The 22,724-nt window shown below is 38.5% G+C and overlaps 1 protein-coding gene across 1 annotated transcript; it reads left to right on the forward strand.

The window, feature by feature from the left end:
• Positions 1-8,299: 8,299 nt before the first annotated feature.
• LOC103695966 (chlorophyllase-2) lies at positions 8,300-22,391 on the forward strand. The gene is made up of 2 exons (XM_008777426.4): positions 8,300-8,640; positions 21,531-22,391. The coding sequence occupies exons 1-2, from the start codon at positions 8,389-8,391 to the stop codon at positions 22,227-22,229; spliced, it is 951 nt and encodes a 316-aa protein (XP_008775648.2). The 5' UTR covers positions 8,300-8,388; the 3' UTR covers positions 22,230-22,391.
• Positions 22,392-22,724: the final 333 nt, after the last annotated feature.

Raw genomic sequence — 22,724 nt, forward strand, 5'->3', positions numbered from 1 at the left:
TAAAATAGAGGTAGAAAGACAATTAAAAAAAGGGATTAAAGTGGTTACATCGGACAGAGATGGCGAATACTATGGTAGACATATATAATAGGACAAAAGCCAGAACCATTAGTGAAATTTCTAATGGTACAGGGTATTGTACCATAATACACAATGTCAGGCACACCAGATCAAAATAGTATAGCTTAAAGAAGGAATCAAATGTTTGAAGAAATTATTTGGGGTATGATAAGTTACTCTACCTTATCTTATGGGGTAAGGCTACAAAGACAACTCCATATATCTTAATTAGGATCCCTAATAAGGCAGTTCAAAAGCCTCCTTATGAGCTATACACTAGTAGAAGACTTAGTTTGGGATATATGCATATATAGGGATGTCTAGATGAAGCCATGGTTTACAACCCACAAGAAATGACACTTGACCTTAGAACGACTAGTGGTTTTTCATTGGTTATCTAGAGGGGTCAAAATGGTATATATTCTATTGTCCTTCTCATACACTATAAATAGTAGAAACTAACAAAGGTTGATTTCTAAAGGACAATAGCTTAAGTGGGTGTGGAGAATCTTGAGATATTGTCTTTAAGAACATATAGGAAATAATCTCTACACCTGAAAAGCAAACTGATATGACGATTCCTATTGTCATTTCTCGAGATAACTTTCCGAAATGACCACCACTTCATCAAGATCCACCCCATGAGGTTCCTACTGTTGAAGAACAAACCGTCCAATTGCCACCGCAAGCGGATCAAGGGACAGTTCTTTGAAGATCTATTAGAATAAGAAAATCTACTATATCTCCAAATTATGTGGCATATCTAACTGATATGAGTGAAAAAAATGATGACTCGGAGACATTCTTACAAGCCATGAAAGATGAGAACTCCTTACAACGGTTGAATGCCATGAAAGAAGAGCTAAGCTCTATAGAAGACAACCATGTTTGGGATTTAGTTGACCTAAACTAGTAGGTTAGAAATGGATCTATAAGACAAAAAAGATCTATGATGGTAAGGTTGAACATTACAAAGCCAAACTTATGGTAAAGGGGTTCACTGAAGGCATTGACATTTTATATTGACTTATTCTCTAGTTTCATCAAATGACTCTTTTAGAATTGTCGTAGCCTTAGTAGCTTATTTGATTTGGAGCTACATCAGGTAGATGTGGGAACATCCTTCCTCAACAATGATCTAGATGAAGAGGTTTACATAGAACAATGCAAATGTTTTGTAATCAATGGATGCAGCAGGCATCAGATCAAAGGGGAATCAAACAGAGTATCGCTCTATCACATCGGGTGGATAGGTACGGATTAACAATTGAACATGGGGATCACAACAAAGATATGCCCTTCCCTGCCATCCCCACTCCTCCGAAAGCGGCCAAGTGCAGCGAAGAGTCAGGGTTGTAACTGAGGGGGGTTCGGGGGGGATGTGCCCCCTGATACAGAGGGTATGTTCGGTTACAGTATGTCCGGTCACAGAGGGGGTTCCGATATTGGATGCCATCTCTGGGGCAGGGATGGTATTCAATACCAGTTTGGTTGTGGATGGATCAAGGAATGAGAATGATTTCCCCTCCCCTAAGGGCCCCCCCCCCCCCCCCCCTCCTTAGCTTATGGAACCCACACAAGCATAAATTTATGACCCCATACCTATATCGGTGGTGGAATTAGAGCTGGTTGACTACCCTCATCCATTAGGCTACCTATCGATTGAACCCTTTCTTGAAAGCATTGCAAAATTACCTATCTTTCGGACTCGTATCTTTGGCTAAGTTAGGAAGCTTGGTCGCCATTTTAAGACTTTAAGGGTCGGTTGGTATAACTTTTAAGAGTACATAATTTGCAGATTAAAGAAACAATTCTCATGTTCCTTCAGAAGAAATCAATCACTTTTATTCTATCCTTTGCTATTGGCCTATTCAGAGTAGGTTGTGTTCAGAGAAGTATAGGAACGATTTTTTAAGGTGTTTCAATGTCTTACTAACCATGATTTTCTTTTTGAGTTTTTGGGTGTCTAAGCATTGCTCTATAATTTCCAGCTATTACTTCTACCACAGTTTGAATAATAACTTTCTGTTTTAATGGAATGATTAAAACTAAGTTTGAAATAATTTCTGATAAAATTTGAGGTGAAAACTGCTGGCATACAATAGCTTTAACTAGGAAGAAGAGCAACCCAAACTGAAAGTCATTGGAACCGAGAAGAAGAAATGCCGAAATGGATAAAAATCCAAAGGTGGATGAGCAAATAGCTTTGGAAGATTCTTTGGTTCCTCCATGAAGCGAGGGGAGAGGAAGGAAAGATCCGGAGGCATCTACTACCATCTAAAAGGCGTCGGATTGTATTTGTTGAGTGGAAGACACGCCGGGGACCGCACTCAGTAAAACTTCCAAGGAGAAACTTCTAGGAAGATTTTTTGAAGTGAAAGTTGAGTATTGCTTTAAGACTTCTTTCCGTCATTCCGCAAGTTTCTCAAGTTGCTGCATACTTTATGAATTGCGTGAGTCATGGCTACATTGCGAACACCATCTCTGGACAATGAAGTACAAGGCTGGCTTTGAGATTTATATCAAACATGATATTCATAAATTTGCAATGAGTTCATGCAAAGTGTTTCTATGCCAATGATGAATCCCAAATGAAGTTCTACTATGCATCAACCCGCATTCTTGACATTTGTCCTCTCAATATATAGGGATTTGAGTTTGAGTTTTGGTGCAATAATAAGATTGCTTCATTATAACCTAGATTCTATGGGTTCGAAAATCACGTAACAACCTGCATCATCCATAATAAATTTTTTTTATTAACGTGATTCCGTATCAATCTATATTATTTTTCTTTATTAACATGATCTTGTTAGAGTGATTTTAGGAATCACATAACAACTTGTATCTGTCAGTAATATTTTCCATTATTAGTGTGATCCTTTATTAGCTTATATTATTTTTCTTGCATAGAGTATGTACACAAGTATATATAACCCCTGAGATATACCGAATATGAAGGAACAGAGATATAGAATTACTTTTTTTTCCTTTTTTCTCTTGTTTTTCTCTTCTTCTACAAATATTTTAACAATAACCTAGATGTTATGGGTTCGAAATATAGAAACAACCTATCCATACACGAGGATAAGACTGAGTGCATCTCTGTCTAGACCCCATATTGATTGAAGCCTCATGCATTAGGCACTTCTCTCTCTCTCTCTCTCTCTCTCTTCTTTGTATATGTAGGGATTGTAGTGACTTCATGCGACTTTTAAAGAAATAGGATCCTCCAAATAGACTTAGATTGATTGAAAGGCCTTTGAGCAAAGGATACAAAGTTACAGGCAAAAAAATAAGCTTAGTTTTGAGTTATTATTTCTACAAGTACTTGCCAGGCCATGGAACTCCTAATAGACATGCTTGTCTAGCTTGGCAAGCTACAATAGCTTGCCAATCAAACTGCAGCTTCACTAATAAACTTCATAATTTTGAGATAGGCATATCTATTTAATATCTTGCGTATTGGATGCCATCTTCTTGCATTAGACTCAAATTTTTTGGCAGTATTATGAATCATTGAGTTCTCATGTTCAGATCAAGCATGCAATGTGGTCCACATGGTGCTGTGGTTTTTGCTTTAAAGAACACAAGATTAATGTGATAGCAACGTTTGCTGTAGAAGTTATGCTGTTACCTGGATATCATACAAAGTTTTTATACGATATTGTATAATACTTAGCACTTGCAACATATTGGAATCCAATTCGTGGTGGAGTGAAGCTCTTGGTGACGCATCTCCACCCTTAGAGTTTCCAAGGTGTGTTGGTAACAGATTTCTAATATTAATTACTCTACAATTTTATTATTCTAAAATTTTATTTGAAACATTAGTATATATTGAATATATACATATAATATACTCAGATAATTTTGCAATATTTTCATTTATCTAAAAATACATCATATTTAATTTATATTTTGATATTTTTTAAAATCTCATGGTTTTAGAAATAATCTATTTTGGACATTATTAAGTGGATTTTGCATAAAGAAGTCACTTACTTACACATTTAGGAGTTCTTCAGAATTTCACTCTAGGTCTAAGTACGAGAAGGGCAACAGTTCAAACAAATATATATTGAAAATTTAGGATATATATATTTAATATGTAGTAAATGTGTCTCAAACACTCATGAAATTGTGTATCGCCCATCTTGCACTCACATCCATGTCAAAATTGCCTGATAATATCTAAATATCTACTATTTTATCAAAAGAATTAATTTGATATTTTTCTCTCTAAATATTTTTATTTATGCATCAACATGTACTATATGTGCAAATGTTACCGATACATGAGTGCTGACTATTTTAAATATATTTATTCATTTGAATTATGTGCATAATGATCTAATAAAGTCCAATCTTGATCTTTTTGGTAAAAAAGTATGACTCGTGTAAACCTTTATACTGTTAACTATTTTATACAATAGATATTTCTCGCTCTTTTATTGATGTAGGTTGATTTTGAATCACATAATTATGTGTAGTTTGCGTATTCAATTATCTTCTCTTGTTAAATTGTGTTTGAGGTACATTATTTGTCACTTTCCTAACCCAAGGAATCTTGGACATGAGATTAATAAACTTAATAAAAACATAATAGAATACTATATCATTACGTATAGAGATATTGAATGCCTGTTAAACATCATTGCCTCTGGTAGAAATAGTGATATATACTTATATTTGAAGTGCTCATCTGGAAAATTCCATCTGCATTCATTTCGTCAAGAAGATGGAATAGAAGAGTTAATGAATTGCTAGGAACAACTTATATTTTTTAAAGTTATAACCCTAGTTTATAGGTGAGTTGAAAGTACAATAAATCTTGGATTATAGAACTCTGCAGTGAAGTACAATAAATAAAATAAACCCCCTAGACATATGATCTTGTTAAGGTCCATTAGTTTGATTGGCTTACATAGAAATTTAAGCCTCATGAAAGAATAATAACATAAGAGAGAGGAGAGAAAATTAAAGCAAGGAAAAAAGAACATGATAAATCCAATGCCAACACCTTTATAATTGGATTCATGTTGGCCAACTGAAACCTAATCTGGTTATTTTTTTTCGTAAGTAACCTAATCTAATTATAAATATCCAAAGCCACAACTATTTATTTGGCATGAGTTTGAATAAGTTTGGGGTTAGAAACTGCACCACTGCTAATGAGTGGAGCATGAGGACACTGTGTCACCATGCAGATGTATCCGAAGCAAGAGAAAGCCCACGGGGCCCAAAGGCCCATTCCAGCCCATGCATTATCAAGATTTAAAGATTTTTGGTGATAAAATTTATATTTATAGCCTTTTTTGGTAAGAGAATCAAATCAAGATGAGTGTTAAGAATTTCTCATTCATTTTTTTTAAAAAAAAGTGAAAGACTTCTATTTTTATTTTAGTATGAACTCTGATTAGCAAAATTCTATTTGGGAAAGATTCAGATAATCGGCAAGACATGGGTGCTGAAGACTAAAGAGAGAGTCAAGTTGTTTACTAAAAGAGTAATGTCGTCTTACCCCCATTCAGACTTGTCACTTGGAAGGTAATATGGGCTGAATTGATGTTAAATATGTGTGAAGACTCGCGCGGGCGTATGTTTAGTCCCATATCGATTATTTGCCGAGAAGATCTTGAATACTTATACAGAACTAAAAAACTCAAAAATATACCTCCCGGCTAGTTTTTTTGGATGAGATTCTTGGTTGTTACAAATTGTATTAGAGTGAACTCGGCCCATAACCTATATAGACTATAGGATACTGCAGCATGGGTTCATTGAGGCTAACCACGGGCCGATCATGGTGCTTGTTGATTAGATTTGAATGGAGGGGGCTTGAACGAAAAGAGTATGTGAGGACCCGTGTGGGCATGTATTTAGTCCCATATCAGTTATTTACTGATGAGATCTTGGGTACTTATATAGGACTAAAAAACTTAAAAATATATCTTCAACTAGTCATTTTGGGTGGGATTCTGAATTGGGTTGTTACAATATGATCAACACAAAAGCCCATCAGCCTGTTGCCTTGGGCGGCCCAACTGCTCAATTAGTGCAGCTTAAAACCCCTTCAGGACAGCCATGTTAAAGTTGCCGTGGAAAAATAAAAAGAATAAAAAAAAAGTTATCATTTTAGTATTTTACAATTCAGGATTAAGATTTGATCATATTTTTAAGATGCCATACTAAGCTTCCCTTTGTCATTTCTGTTATTTCAAGTTATTTATAAGATACTCTTGGCAGAAAATATCGAAGAATATTATTTTATTTTTATATTTTCAAATTTTGATTATCTTATATTTATGCTTTAATTTATTTATGATGTCATTAAAGATAATTGATCCGTGGTTAAATAGCTGACTTGTGAGTCATATATCAAAATTCATTTGCTATTTGGCTGGGTTCCAAAATATTGAATTCAACCTCTAAACTAATTACAAGAGAAAAAACTTCAACACGTCTGTTTTCTCTTCCTATAGGATTTGGGTAGACCCACTTCAAAACTATTCTGGTTTATTTATAAACATAGGTCTACCTTTGCCTATAATTCTATAATTTTATTGGTTGTATTGGCATAACCCATCAATTTAATATAATTTTTAGTCAGAGTATCTAAATAGGCCCAAAGCCTCTTAGTAAGATAAAAGAGCCCAAGAAAAGGCATGGCCAGTTAGAGGTGGCAAAATATGACCCGACCCGCCAATCCGACCTAAACAGGTTTGGGTTTGGCCTAAACAGGTTCGGATCGTAAACAGGTTGATCCGTTTAATCTGTTTATTAATTGGGCCAGATACATATTTTAGATATCCGACCCGTTTAACCTGTATAACCTGTTTAACTATTGGGCTGATAGATAAGGGCCAGAAGACAAGGCCTAGGGCTGGCCCAACTCTCCGCCATATGCCCACATAGGCCATATGCCCGCATCGCACTCCACGTCTCCACCTCAAGCCCTCGGCCCGATTTCCCTCACGAGGGCACAACGAGGACATTATATCCCTCTCCCCTCTCCCCTCTCCTCTCCAACTCTCCTCCGGATTCTTCGTCAGGCGCCGCCCGAGCTCTTTTCCCTCAGTACGACTTCGAGCACTGGCTCATCGTCATCGAGCCCCCCGATCCCAATCTCACCCGGGACGAGATCATCGACGGCTACATCAAGAGATTCAAGAACCTCGCAGCCTCGCTCAGGTCCTTAGAAGGTCAGGGACCGCACGTCGAGGGAGTGGAGAGAGGAAGAGATGGAAAAGAAGGCCATGGCTCCGGCGGCGGTGGCGGCCGATCTTGCTCTCGAATCACTTCCTTGCTGAACTCTCTTTCCATCTCCGCTGTCATCGATCTCAGCCTCACCCTCTCCGCTGAGATCCAAGGATCGCCGCCCCGACCTCGTCGCCGCTAACTTTAGAGGCGCCCTCTCAATCAGTATGCCTCACTCCCTCTATCCTCCCCCCATCCCATAAACTCCACCACTAAACCCTCCTCTGGTGCCACCACCACCACTCTATCCCCCTCAAGCCCTAAACCCTGAGCTAGGCCTGATCTATCGAAGCAGGCACCTCTCTCTCTCCGTCGAACCCTCCAACCTCTACATCTCTCTCTTGCCGAAAGAAACCCCAAGGTCCCCAACCCCCCACCTCTCTCTCTCTCTCCATCGAACCCCCCACCTCTCTCTCTCACTAGAAGCAACCCCACGGTCCCCACCCTTCCATCTCTCTCTCTCTCTGTCGAACCCCCCACCTCTCTCTTTCTCTCGCCAGAAGCAACCCCACGATTCCCACCCTCCCATCTCTCTCTTTCTCCATTTGGTTAAACAGGTCAGAAAAGCAAACTCGACCTATTTAATCGACCTGTTTATTAAATAGGTTAAACGGGTCGAGTCGGGTTATCAGTTGAATAAAAAGTCGGGTTCAGGTTTATACTTTTCTAACCTGTTTAACATCAGACCCGACCCGTTTATGTCCGATCCGACTCGATTGCCACCCCTATGACCAGTGGAGCCAAGGAATAGCGCTTTTTTTTTTTTTTTGCCTAAACCGGATGGTTCATATGAAGCCACTTAGTTTACGGTTTGATTTGTCTTTTTAAATATATGGTAGCTCAAATATCTTGAATCACGAGGGGGTGGGCCTTTTGGGTCCCAACATCATAGCTTGTTGGTTAAGTTTTACGAGGAACAGAGTCGCGCAGACAAAAGCCCATCTTCCACCAGATAAGGAGAGGCTACCGAAGAAACACAACCACTCGGATACTTTAAAGACAACATAAACGCGTAGCCACTCTCCCTCCCTCTGCCTTGGTCTACCCCAGAACAAGGAGACACCAATCATGTCCCATGCCGGCCACGTCTTCGAGCACGGGAATTACACCGCGAAGCTCATCAGCCTCGAGCCCGAGCCCGTAAGGAGCTCTCTTACCTCCCCTTCGCCTCCTCCGAAGCCTCTCCTCATTGCCAGTCCCTGCGAAGGAGGGATCTATCCTGTACTGGTGTTCCTCCATGGATATCTTCTCTATAATTCCTTCTACTCCCAGCTCTTTCAGCATGTCGCTTCCCATGGATTCATCGTTGTCGCTCCTCAGGTCAGTTCTCTCTTATCCATCTTATAAATCAGTTCATAACTTTTGTCTAGTTTCCTATATAGAATAAGTTTAGTTCAGAAAGATTTTGTAACGTAGGATATGTAGTAATCTCTAAGATTGTGTGGGGATTTTTAGTGTTATAATGGTTAGATATAGGTTTGCTTTTTGTTGGTGTAAAATAAAAAGTTTCTACTGTAGTTCATTAATTATATTAAGAGTAGATATTATTTGGTTTTGTTAATTTTAGAATTCAATGCCCTCAAAAGAGGTCAAGATGGCTGAAGTTGATGAGGCAGTTGCTGATTTAGTCACCAACCAAATGGCATAGCATAAGGAATTAATTCATCAAGGGTGTAGTGAAGAGAACTAAAAGAAAAATGTAATGCTATAAATGTTTTGTTGAATTTGCTTCTGCCATTTGTGGTCCTCAAGCCCCTTTCATAGGCTTCAGACTCACAAGGAATCTGAATTTACTTGTATTAGTGATTTTTTTAAGAAAAATTTGATTCCTAAGGACTCAAAAGAATCTATTAGTCAGGTATGACAAAGTAGTTAAGAAATCCTACTTAAACAGGATCCTTCACTGGCTATCTAAGATTAGGAAGTTCTCATTGTGCTATTCGACCCCTTAAACCACTTCTTAAGTAGTACTGAACTTATAGGAATATGTAGGTGAAAACCACCTACATGTAATGTGAATCACAGCTTCCCCACTTATTGTCTAGGCCCTGGATGAATTGAATGTGTGAATCACTTCTAGAGGAAGATGTTCCACTGATGTTGCATGTGCATGCAGGTCTAGTTTTTCCTCCTTAAATACCTTATTGATAAGAATTTTTGGCAGTATAGTATAATAAACCATAGTTCGCCATTCGGGTCCGAACCGCACAGTACGGAACGTACAGTACCGTACCGGTTCGGTACTAGTACTGGTACAGATGGCGTACCGACATTCGGTATGCTGAAAAACTTTGTACACTACCGTACCGACACTATGCTAGTGTTGCACCAGTATGGGGTCCGATACTGAGACGACGAACATTATTAAATAACCACTTTGGAAAGCAGATGGAGAGTTATGCATGACTCTTGAAGTTGTCATGCGTTGTTCGGATGGTTTAAGCCAGTTTTCTCACATTGCAAAGTTGTTCACTTTCTGTTCTACATCAGAACCTATAATTTGTCCTAGATTCTTTACACAAATTAGACTTTTATAGCTTATGATAATAGCTCGACGACTTGCATTAGATTTCTAGGAGTGCTTAAGGGTTATTGACTCCAATATGGGTCCTTGAGTACAACAAGAAGTCCAAACTTTAACATGGTTATGATTCCAACATTTCCAAACTGACATGGTATTCAAGCTTATATTCAAATGTGACTCTGTTTTCCACTTCAACAGTTATTCTTTTGCTGTAGCAGAAACTATTACCTTTTGGAGACCGGAGATCAGAAATCACTTCCAATCTTCCATGAGGAGGTATCCAGTGTAGAGATTGCTAAGATTGGCCAGGGACAGTGACTTCCCCATCAAAGTTGAAATAATAAATAATAAAATCAGAGCTCCATTATTTAAAGATTAGAAGTTTGTGTTAATGAACCAAAGTCCATTATCAATCTAATAATAGTTACAATTATATTAGCCATGAAAAGAGTGTTTGTGCTTCCACAGCTTCTAATTTAAATATCCCTTCTTTATTACTTGATATTTTTAGCTGCAAAAGAATTCTCACCCGAGGAAAGGCTAATATTAGTGAGTTTGTAGTTATCCTTCAGTGATCTTTATGAAAACAGAGTCCATGATTTTAGGTTTAAGTTGGAAGAATAGAAAGAGTTGTCTAGTTATTTGAGTATGCTTTAAATAAATAGTGAGTATACAGGGAGGTAGAATTTGTTGGAAAATTCTCAGATATTAAGAGATGTCGTATTGGTGGGGAATGCATTGTTTGAAGCTTTTCTCTCCGGTTTTGTATGATAGGAACTGCATAATTTAATAGATGCAGTTCATTAATTACATTGAGCAAAACAAGAATTTGACCAATCAGGCCAACATGAGACAAAAGAGGGTCATCAAAATGTACTTAGGGCATTTATAAATCTCTTATCATTTCATAAAAGGATAATTTGATAACTTGATATTAGTCACAAAAGGAGCATTTATGCTTCCACGCTTCTACTCTTAGAGAAAAGATCCTTTTTTTATGAATTGATATTTTTAGCTGCAAAATAGATCTCACTCAATTCAGGTCCAATATGCGGGTGTCCTTCGGTGATCTTAATGAAAACAGTCTATTTTGATTTGTCAAAAGTTAGTTGCTTGTGGGTTTGTAATCATTGATAAATAGGAGGTAGAAAAGAGTTGCATAGTTTTTTAACCATGTTTTAAATAGGGCATATACTGGGAGGTAGAATTTGTTCAAAGGTTCTCAGATATTAGAAGATGCCATTTAGTTTAGGTTCAGGCTACCTTGTTTCAAGCATATCTTTGGTTTAGCAGGATAGTAATTGCGTAATTTATTTTATTGAGTTCATTATCAAACAAGACTTTTGTCCAATCATGCCAACAAGAGGAAAATAGGGATCACAAAAACGAACTTAGGGCATATACAAATCTCTTGTCAGTTGTTATATACCCTAAATGGTGCAGTGAGGAGAGATTTGCCTATCATCCACTATTCAATAGAATCATTGAAGAAGAACAGTCATGCAAGGTACATATACATCATGCTGGATGAGTTATCTCCAGGTCCATTTACGACTCAGGCCTGAAACCTAACCTGATCCTTATCAGATTCTTAGTCAGCCTGATGTGGCCTTGATGGATTAACCACCCTGTTGTGCGTCGGTCTTCCTCGAGATGGCACAAGTCATAAGAAGAATGACACAAATGATAATCTGGCACATGAAGGACTTTCCCTTGAGAAAAGACATACAGAATTTTGATTAGCGAGATAATGAGTTTTCATATTCTTGTAAGTCTTTTTATATATAATTACCACAAAAAAGGCACCATCAGGCCTTGTTCCATTTTAAATAAAAATATCTCATGTTTATCTTTAATCAGGGTGAGGTTATCCAAATTATTTTTTCACATCTTGTATTCATGTCATTCAAGTCTTGATCTTCCCTATCTCAAGTTGTATAATTCAGACAAACTTTAACCCTTCCCCTTGACATAATATCTGCTGATCTAATCATTAAAAGAAAGAGAAACAAAGAGAGAGAGACAGACGAAAATTCAAGGAAGAGGAACTAGAAAAGCCAAATATGTGGCAATGTGCAATATCCATAAGCTATGACTCAAGGTAAGTATAAACGTACAAAGAACATGGTCACCACCATGTGAAAATACCACAAGAAGGATATAACTAATGCATAAATACACTCTAACAGGAGAGAGTCTAATTAAATGATTGTAGATACTGAAAACATTTTAGATGACATATTCTAAATATATCCTAAGCATTTAAGCTAACATGACAATGATAGCTAATACTTATATTGATTGTGTTTATCAGTAGCAAATCAATGTCAGCCTCTGTCGTCTTTATTTTCTTTTCTTTGCATTATAGCTGAGAATTTTGTGGCATCGATAGATGCAGTGATAGAGTATGCGTGCTTGTCTAGCATCCTTTGCAATCAATCATAAGCTGCCTTTTGTGGCTAACTTCAGGATAGAGGAAAAAATATACAATGACATTCAGCTCTGTTTCTTCATTTAATAGCAGCTTCTGAAAATCAGCAAAACTGCTAAGAAGGAATCAGCCAGGGATTTTCTGGATGAGAATGGCTGTGAGTTTAATGCTTCAAATATAACATAGCTATAAAGTGAAAAGGAGCAAATAGTAGTGGATGAATAGGCGGAACATGGTGCCAACTTGAGAGTGAGCCAGCTCCTCCTCATAGCACTAATTTAAAGAAAAGGTTAAGAATATTATGCTAGCTTTTGCTTGTTGTAAAAGTTAGGCAGAAAAATAAACAGAGTAGTAGACCATATGTAGAGTCCTGATTGGCATTTAGTGATTTACCATCAGTTGTATGATATCAGACAAAGAAATATTAAATAAAAGTTTTGACATGTTAAAGAACCTAATGTTATTCAATAATTTCTATTAACATGGTATCTTTCTCTAGGTATAATGTTCATGACTTTTTATAGTATTGTTTATTAAGTTTACATTTCTCATGATTACTTTTGGACTCTTCTTTTGTTTTGTTTTGGCAATAACAGTGGGAGCACCACATAGCAGAATTACCTAGGTCAAATAGTTGGGACTTTCACAATCCAGATCCTATAAGGAATTGTTGCCTTCTAATCAACCACTAGTATTTCCTAAAAAAAAATCAGCTGCAAGTCTTCAAAGAAAGAATCATAACATTCTATTAGCTTCATGTGATCAGAGAGGAGGGAATTCTGAATCTTTTTTTCCCCTTTTCAAATTAAATTCATAGCTTAGTAATCTTTACAGTATGATTTGTCTTAGCCTTTTCAACAACTTTACCATAAAGCCAGTTATCTTACAGAGTTTGTTGATAATTTTTTCTTCAACCCATCCAAATTGAAGTCAACACTTAGTCTCGGATTGGTTTGATCGGAAACCTAAGAACTTGCTTGTTAATGCACATAGAACAAGAACTCCAAATCAAAAAAGGATGCATTAAAATACACACACTTCATTTGAAAATAATAAAAATAGTACAAAACTAAATTACAAACTAGCCAGATCAATTAAAACCTTTGGGAATAGTGAAGAAGATTCCTCATAAGACTAGCATGCCAAATCAAAATAAAGTACAGAATTGAATTCTTTGAATGATAGGAAAACTTTGTATTGGTCATGGTACTAAATGGCAAGAAATCATTGTGCCATCAACTGAAAGCTAGATTCTCATTTGCATTTGTCACGCCCCGAGCCCGAGGCGCGGCAGACGCCGCACGCCCGCACGGCGGGCCGCACAGGCGTGCAAGGCATCGGATCATATCAAAGCAAATACAGATGTTCAAAACTGACATAATTATTTAAATTTATTCAAAAGCAGTTTTACAAAATTTCAAACTAACATTTGCTAACATAATTCAAATGTCCAAACTAATCTAACTGAAATGCCAACAACTAATGGAATCATCGAAAAATCTAACGCACTCCTCAATCCCGTGCGATCAAGCCTCTAGATCTGAAAAACAGAGAAAATAAAATAATAAGCTACACTAGCCCAGTAAGCAACAAAATACCCCAACGTGGGGTCAGAGCATATCAGGTCAAAATATAGGATAATGACTGGAATAAATCATAAATAACATCGTTTTACTATTTTCAAAACTTATTATTATTTTTCCAAAAACTCTGATACCAGAATCTCAACATAATAAGCTACGGCCACGTAACCCAGTGGCATGGGTTGCACAAGGTGCCAAACACCACTATTATTAAGCACCGGTGGTACGGTGTCCAAACACCACTATTATTAAGCACCGGTGGTACGGTGTCCAAATACCACTATTCTAATCACCGGTGGTACGGTGTCCAAATACCACTATTCTAATCACCGGTGGTACAGTGTCGAAACCGGTTCCTCACAGATACAAGTCGACAGGGCCAACGTATAATCCCCATTGGCAGGGCCAGAACAGAACAGAACAGATCATAACCATGCTGAGAATGCATATATATAAAAAAATATATTTCATAAATTGCCCAGTCATAGTTTACGGATTTCAGAGCATAATTTTCAAATGAAATTTAACATGTCAGACCCATTTTACTAAATACAAAACATTTTTCAAAATTTAAAGCACTAATAATTATTTTACCAAATAATTTAGAAAAATGCACATTGAAGCATTAAGTTACTTACATCTTCTCGCTTAACCCTTACTTCAGATAGGCGGATCAGGTTCACCTGTTTAAATTTAATTAATTCTTTGTTAATTACAGAGCTAAGCAGAACTAAAAAATAATACTATTGTACATGGCCCAACATGGCCCAAAGTTGGCCCATAATGGGCATGGCCCGATAGGGCCCATATCGGACACGGCCCAATGGGCCCGATAGACTCGGCCCAATAGGGCCCCCAAGGTTGGCTTCTAATCGGTTCATTTATGCAATAAAATTTATTGGAGGGACTAATACTTAATTACAGGGTACTGTTCTATAATAAAACTTAAGTAAAGGGATCAAACAATTATAGTTGGGGACCTTTATGTAATAAATCTTTCCTATAGGGATCAAATACAAATTATAGATCCTTTTTGTGAAATAATATACTGCCAAGGGCTTAACTGCAAAATTCTATTTATTGGCCAAATGGGTTCGGGTTTCGGGTTCTGGATTTTGGGTTTTGGGTTCGAGTTCGGATTCCGGGCTCGGATCTGAACTGGGTTTCGAGTTTTCTTTTTTTTTCTTTTTTTCTTTTTTTTTTGTTTCGAGTTTCGGGTTCTGGGTTTTGGGTTTCGGTTTCGGGTTCGGGTTCGGATTCCGGGCTCGGATCTGAACTGGGTTTCGAGTTTTCTTTTTTTTTTTTTGTTTCGAGTTTCGGGTTTGAACCGGGCCCAAGTTGGGCCCGCAGTGAACAGGACCCGTGATAGGGCCCTTCTTCTTCCCCAAGCCCCCACGGACAGGGGAAGAAGAAGAAGAGGAAGAAAGGACCGGGGGGGGGGGGGGCAGGGTGGCCGGACGGTGGCCTGGCCGGCAGCTTGCGAGAGACGCGGCCGTCGGTAGGGCGGTCGTGGCCGGCAGCAGGGTGCCGCGGCGGCTCGGCCGTGAAGGGAGGGTCCGAGGATGACCTCGGTTTGGGGCCCAAACAGAAAAAAAATCATGAAATAAAGGGCCAAAAGAGGCTTACCGGTGCTCGACGGAGGCGGCAGGAGGGAGGTCTCGGCTGCGGCTGCTCGATCCGGCGGCTAGCAGCGGCGACGGCGGTGGGGTTTCCAACGGCCAAACTAGATCAAAAAAAAAACAGGGGAATAAGAAAATCAAAGGAGCTTGGCTCCCGGGGTGGCTGAACTCGATTGAAGTGGCGCACACGGTCACCGGAGAAGAAGGAGAAGCAGGGAAGAGAGGGGGGAGGAGAGAAAGTGCTCGGTGGAGGATCCACGGGAGGAGGAAAGGGGGTTTTATAACCCCATTTCAACAGCTCTCCGCCGCGAAAATCGCGGCGGTGGGGCGAAATCAACGGCCGCTCGTGCGGCCGTGGGGTGGCCGCGGAATGACCGCGGGGCTGCCGCGTAACGCCCGCGGCGCCCCGCCCTCGCTGCACCCGAAGAAGCCGGAGGGGATCGCATCTGCGATCCCCTGCTCTGGCCCCTTCCAAAAAGGAAGACGGGGCTGAAGTCGGCTGGGGCTGCCGACTTCAGCCCGTATCTCACATTCTCTCCCTCTTAAAAAAATTTCGTCCTCGAAATTTAAGAGATCTAGGCCTTTCAGATGCTCAGCCCATTGAGTAATATAAATCCAAGATCTCATTCTCCTCGATCAAAATCAGTGTGATAGATAGCTTTGGATCAACTATCAAAAATTTCAAGATTAACACTAGATAAGTGACTGAGTAAAATCTCATATTGAAATTATCATCTTGATGCATGTTCGCTCGAGGTTGGATCAGGATCGATTCACAACAGGATTGATTAAAATTAGTTGTGTTTGGGATAGAACTTGAAATGGAATAGATCTCATACACTTATCATGGTAGTGTGCTGATCCCTCAAAGGATAATGACCAACCTTGGAGTCAAATCATTAAATGGCTAGAAATGTAATTCACAAAATGAACATGTACTGATGATCATTAGATAGCAACGGTCTATCTCAAAAATGATTTGCATCAAATCACAAGAGCAGGTCTGAGAAGGTAAAGTATTGATACCATGATTCAATATGCCACAAAGCTTTTAACTTAAACTTATAAATCATAAGATGGGAGCAGATAATGCATGGTTTATTCAGATACTTAACAAATTAGACCATATTTGGTCAACAATCAACTAACCTGAGTCATGATACGCTCAAATTATTATTTTCTTAGCATACCCAAACATAGCAAAGTTTATACAGAAGATAACATAATCATATCATGATTGACCTGAGAATCAATAGTGTTCACCTTTCCTTATTAACAAAATCTTTCATTATTGAACAACAGTCTTTTATCATAACATGTTACCAAAACACAGTCAATATTTTTGACCAGTTTAAATTTACTCAGTCCATCAAATTTCCGATGCGCAACTCAGATCAATATTCTCCAAACTTTCTTAATGATCCCAAATTATCAGCATTTTTTTTTTCTTTTTAATATCCAAGCAAAATTTTATCCTTGCTTCCCAAGTACACTAGGTCATGATTAACCCTTGAGATAGTTGTCGTACTTATACCATCATATGATCGAGTAATCATATTCTAGATCCAAATTTGAACTAAGCCAATTCTATTTTTCCTTGGCAATTCCATTATACAAGTTGATATTTATTCTAAGCTTTGATAATTAAAAGATTCTAGATTAACTTACTCAGGAGCTTACTCAATCATCCTGAATCTTTTCTTTTAGGCTAAACTCATTTGGCCTCTCATGAAATCCCACTTGCATTTCTCATATGGTGATACAAAATCCACAATCAACTTATGGCCTTGATTTATAAATTTTTAACTCACAAGAATCTAATAATATGGTTCAAAGATTTACAAGAAATTCCACCAAGATATAAGCTCTATGATTTTACATTGAGATCAACTCCTTAAATAAGTAAAATATTTTTATTTGCAGTACTGCAAACATTTTGGGATCTTGTAAATCTACTAGACTTAGAGAATCTACTAATAACACAATGATATCCATATCGATCAAAATCAAAAGTATTATACTTTCCAATAATCTTTTTTTATATTATTTTTAACAAGGAAAAGCATCAAGAACTTTTCCAAATCAAACAAGTCCTATTTTCGACCAACCCAAAAACATTATAATCCACCAATATTCTCAAGATTTACTAATTGACTTTCCATCAAAATATCAATCTTAATTGTTTCAAGTCTCAAGTAGAGCCAAATAAGAACTCTTAAGTCTCATCCCCAAGTATATTTTCCTTCTATATACCAGCTCCATGCATGATCCACATACAGATTTCAATGAATATTTTCTAGTCCAAGCTTTAAACATCTTTTTATATATGAATCTTAAATTGCTACCAAAATAATTAACTTCAACTAGAAGCAATATACACAGTGCCTGATATCAAGTTAAACTTCCCAAATAATTACATTGCACGATAATATCTCATGATTAATATTCCTTCACTTAATTTAGTCAAAATCTAATTAATCATTGAAATACAAATTGCTCTACCAAGAAAACTCTCAGAATAACTTATTTACACTTTGGTTACAGCCATAATTAGGTTGCATTTTAATTTTAGCATTTCAAAATTCTGATAAAATAATATAAATTTGTCAATAACAAAAGCAAATAAATATCTTCGTCTAATGGCCTAATGTCCACCCATCTCTCAAACTTTCCGACGAATCCTAAAGATCCTAAAACTTAAGCTCCATCAGAATTATTTCAAACACAATCCCTAGGAATCTGAAACCTGAGCTCTGATACCACCAAATCTGTCACGCCCCGAGCCCGAGACGCGGCAGACGCCGCACGCCCGTACGGCGGGCCGCACAGGCGTGCAAGGCATCGGATCATATCAAAGCAAATACAGATGTTCAAAACTGACATAATTATTTAAATTTATTCAAAAGCAGTCTTATAAAATTTCAAAATAACATTTGCTAACATAATTCAAATGTCCAAACTAATCTAACTGAAATGCCAACAACTAATGGAATCATCGGAAAATCTAACGCACTCCTCAATCCCGTGCGATCAAGCCTCTGGATCTGAAAAACAGAGAAAATAAAATAATAAGCTACACTAGCCCAGTAAGCAACAAAATACCCCAACGTGGGGTCAGAGCATATCAGGTCAAAATATAGGATAATGACTGGAATAAATCATAAATAACATCGTTTTACTATTTTCAAAACTTATTATTATTTTTCCAAAAACTCTGATACCAGAATCTCAACATAATAGGCTACGGCCACGTAACCCAGTGGCATGGGTTGCACAAGGTGCCAAACACCACTATTATTAAGCACCGGTGGTACGGTGTCCAAACACCACTATTATTAAGCACCGGTGGTACGGTGTCCAAATACCACTATTCTAATCACCGGTGGTACGGTGTCCAAATACCACTATTCTGATCACCGGTGGTACAGTGTCGAAACCGGTTCCTCACAGATACAAGTCGACAGGGCCAACGTATAATCCCCATTGGCAGGGCCAGAATAGAACAGAACAGATCATAACCATGCTGAGAATGCATATATATAAAAAAATATATTTCATAAATTGCCCAGTCATAGTTTACGGATTTCAGAGCATAATTTTCAAATGAAATTTAATATGTCAGACCCATTTTACTAAATACAAAACATATTTCAAAATTTAAAGCACTAATAATTATTTTACCAAATAATTTAGAAAAATGCACATTGAAGCATTAAGTTACTTACATCTTCTCGCTTAACCCTTACTTCAGATAGGCGGATCAGGTTCACCTGTTTAAATTTAATTAATTCTTTGTTAATTACAGAGCTAAGCAGAACTAAAAAATAATACTATTGTACATGGCCCAACATGGCCCAAAGTTGGCCCATAATGGGCATGGCTCGATAGGGCCCATATCGGACACGGCCCAATGGGCCCGCATAGACTCGGCCCAATAGGGCCCCCAAGGTTGGCTTCTAATTGGTTCATTTATGCAATAAAATTTATTGGAGGGACTAATACTTAATTACAGGGTACTGTTCTATAATAAAACTTAAGTAAAGGGATCAAACAATTATAGTTGGGGACCTTTATGTAATAAATCTTTCCTATAGGGATCAAATACAAATTACAGATCCTTTTTGTGAAATAATATACTACCAAGGGCTTAACTGCAAAATTCTATTTATTGGCCAAATGGGTTCGGGTTTCGGGTTCTGGATTTTGGGTTTCGGGTTTGAGTTCGGATTTCGGGCTCGGATCTGAACTGGGTTTCGAGTTTTCTTTTTTTTTTCTTTTTTTCTTTTTTTTTTGTTTCGAGTTTCGGGTTCTGTGTTTTGGGTTTCGGTTTCGGGTTCGGGTTCGGATTCCGGGCTCGGATCTGAACTGGGTTTCGAGTTTTCTTTTTTTTTTTTGTTTCGAGTTTCGGGTTTGAACCGGGCCCAACTTGGGCCCGCAGTGAACAGGACCCGTGATAGGGCCCTTCTTCTTCCCCAAGCCCCCAGGGACAGGGGAAGAAGAAGAAGAGGAAGAAAGGACCCGGGGGGGGGGGGCAGGGTGGCCGGACGGTGGCCTGGTCGGCAGCTTGCGAGAGACGCGGCCGTCGGTAGGGCGGTCGTGGCCGGCAGCAGGGTGCCGCGGCAGCTCGGCCGTGAAGGGAGGGTTCGAGGATGACCTCGGTTTGGGGCGCAAACAGAAAAAAAATCATGAAATAAAGGGCTAAAAGAGGCCTACCGGTGCTCGACGGAGGCGGCAGGAGGGAGGTCTCGGCTGCGGCTGCTCGATCCGGCGGCTAGCAGCGGCGACGGCGGTGGGTTTTCCAACGGCCAAACTAGATCAAAAAAAAAAACAGGGGAATAAGAAAATCAAAGGAGCTTGGCTCCCGGGGTGGCTGAACTCGATTGAAGTGGCGCACACGGTCACCGGAGAAGAAGGAGAAGCAGGGAAGAGAGGGGGGAGGAGAGAAAGTGCTCGGTGGAGGATCCACGGGAGGAGGAAAGGGGGTTTTATAACCCCATTTCAACAGCTCTCCGCCACGAAAATCGCGGCGGTGGGGCGAAATCAACGGCCGCTCGTGCGGCCGTGGGGTGGCCGCGGAATGACCGCGGGGCTGCCGCGTAACGCCCGCGGCGCCCCGCCCTCGCTGCACCCGAAGAAGCCGGAGGGGATCGCATCTGCGATCCCCTGCTCTGGCCCCTTCCAAAAAGGAAGACGGGGCTGAAGTCGGCTGGCATTAAGACTTGTTTTTCGCATCATCTTCTTGAGACAAGTTACATGCACTTTCTTGCAAAGTGCAATATAATTATACTTTGTCTACCTCACTTTACTCTTTCGACTTTGACCAATAACATATTTTTTTGCTAACATACCATCCTATCTGGCAAAATTGCACATGATATATCTTCTCTAACAACACATTATTAAGCTTCATCTCTCACAATCCCTCATTTGAGATGAAAGATAGCACAAATTAATGTTTGTGGGTTGTCTCAAAATTTATTTTATATGAGCTATTCGCTATATAATTGCATGAAATCGACTAAACAGACAGGGCTTTGAGTAGCTAGTAATTAAATATCCATAGATCAGTAAATAAAAAATGACAACTATCTAATAAATACTGTGAATCTCGCTGCACAAAATTGGTCAAACCTGAAAATTCTATAACATGAAGGGAAGATTTTGAAACCAGGCATGCAACTGCTTGCAAATAAACAAGAGAGCATTAAATTTTGATTCATATTCTATGGTAGTACTAAGAAAATTCTACAACTTGGTGAAACAAACCACTGAGTAAGGCCTATATTATATGTATACTTGACATACAGAAGAAAAACTCTTGGATTTTCTATAATACTTTCACTAAACCATTGTTTTTCTAAAATTTTGATTTAGCTTGCTCTAATCTACTTGAATATTGCAAAGTAGCAGTTGTTTTGATGTTGCCTTTAGTTGATGAAATTTGTTAATATGCTTGCATTTTCTTTATTTTTTTCCTTGGCCAAAATATGTTTGCATTGCCAAAGGGTACCATTTCAAAATTTTTGCACTTACCATTTCTTCATGCAATGTAGTTGTATCGGGTGGCGGGACCAGATTCTGAAGATGAGATCCAAACTGTTGCAATTATAGTAGATTGGTTAACTACTGGATTGCATCATTTGCTTCCTGTGCAAGTTCAACCAAATCTATGCAAACTAGGGCTCGCCGGGCATAGTCGTGGTGGCAAAGTAGCATTTGCTCTTGCACTAGGTCATGCAAAGACTGCATTAAATTTTTCAGCATTGATGGGCATAGACCCTGTTGATGGAATGGACAAAGGAAAGCAAACTCATCCTCCCATCCTAACTTATGCCCCTCACTCTTTTAATCTTAATATGGCAGTTTTGGTGATAGGATCAGGTCTAGGTGAGTTGAAGAGGAATCTTGTCTTCCCTCCTTGTGCCCCAAAAGGAGTGAGCCACCAGGAATTCTTCGATGAATGCCGTCCTCCTGCCTATCATTTTGTTGCGAAGGATTATGGTCATTTGGACATGTTAGATGACGAAACCAAGGGACTTAGGGGAAAGGCTACATACTGTTTGTGTACAAGTGGAAGAGCAAGGAAACCTATGAGAATGTTTGTAGGTGGGGTCATGGTTGCATTCATGAAAGCTTACTTGGAAGGTGAAACTCAAATTTTGGTGGCTCTCAAGGATAATCCAGAGATTCCACCTGTTGATCTTTTGACTATTACTTATCTTGATGACATTTTTGTCAATAATTTAAAGTAGGTACTATTTATTAAACTTTTGTCTTGTAGACAATATATCATCAAATGTTACGTAAACTAATAGCAGAGGGAAGGTTCTAGCATGTGAAGCTTCTTAACATTATTGTGACAATAGGTTCTTTATTTGTTGCAATAAATGCTTTCGTAAATGATTAGATATAGACATCACAGGGAAAGTTCATTGGTTTGTTTATGTTTAAATAATTCTAATAATATGTTAAAGCTATTTGCCTAAAGAAGTAGTCACGATAATAAGTATTGAAACATTTGCATGGAATGGAATGAGTTTACGTTACCCTAGTTAACAATCAAATTTATCATATATTTAAATATATTTAAAGAGACTTGAATACTTGTATGAACCTTGATTTTGTATTTAAAGATAACTACCACAAAGCACCAATCACGCGACGGAATTCAGTGTTGTCAACCTTAGAGGAACCATTATTAAGATGTAGTTTAATTGTGGTGGACAACAGAGTAGAGACCATCTTGG

Source organism: Phoenix dactylifera, unplaced genomic scaffold (assembly GCF_009389715.1).
Source record: "Phoenix dactylifera cultivar Barhee BC4 unplaced genomic scaffold, palm_55x_up_171113_PBpolish2nd_filt_p 001283F, whole genome shotgun sequence".
Taxonomy (NCBI): domain Eukaryota; kingdom Viridiplantae; phylum Streptophyta; class Magnoliopsida; order Arecales; family Arecaceae; genus Phoenix; species Phoenix dactylifera.

Bases quoted from the DNA above. Each gene is read 5' to 3' on its own strand.
- LOC103695966 (XM_008777426.4), top strand. From the start codon at position 8,389: ATGTCCCATGCCGGCCACGTCTTCGAGCACGGGAATTACACCGCGAAG. The intron at 8,641-21,530 runs GTCAGTTCTCTC...CATGCAATGTAG, and splicing joins TCATCGTTGTCGCTCCTCAG to TTGTATCGGGTGGCGGGACC.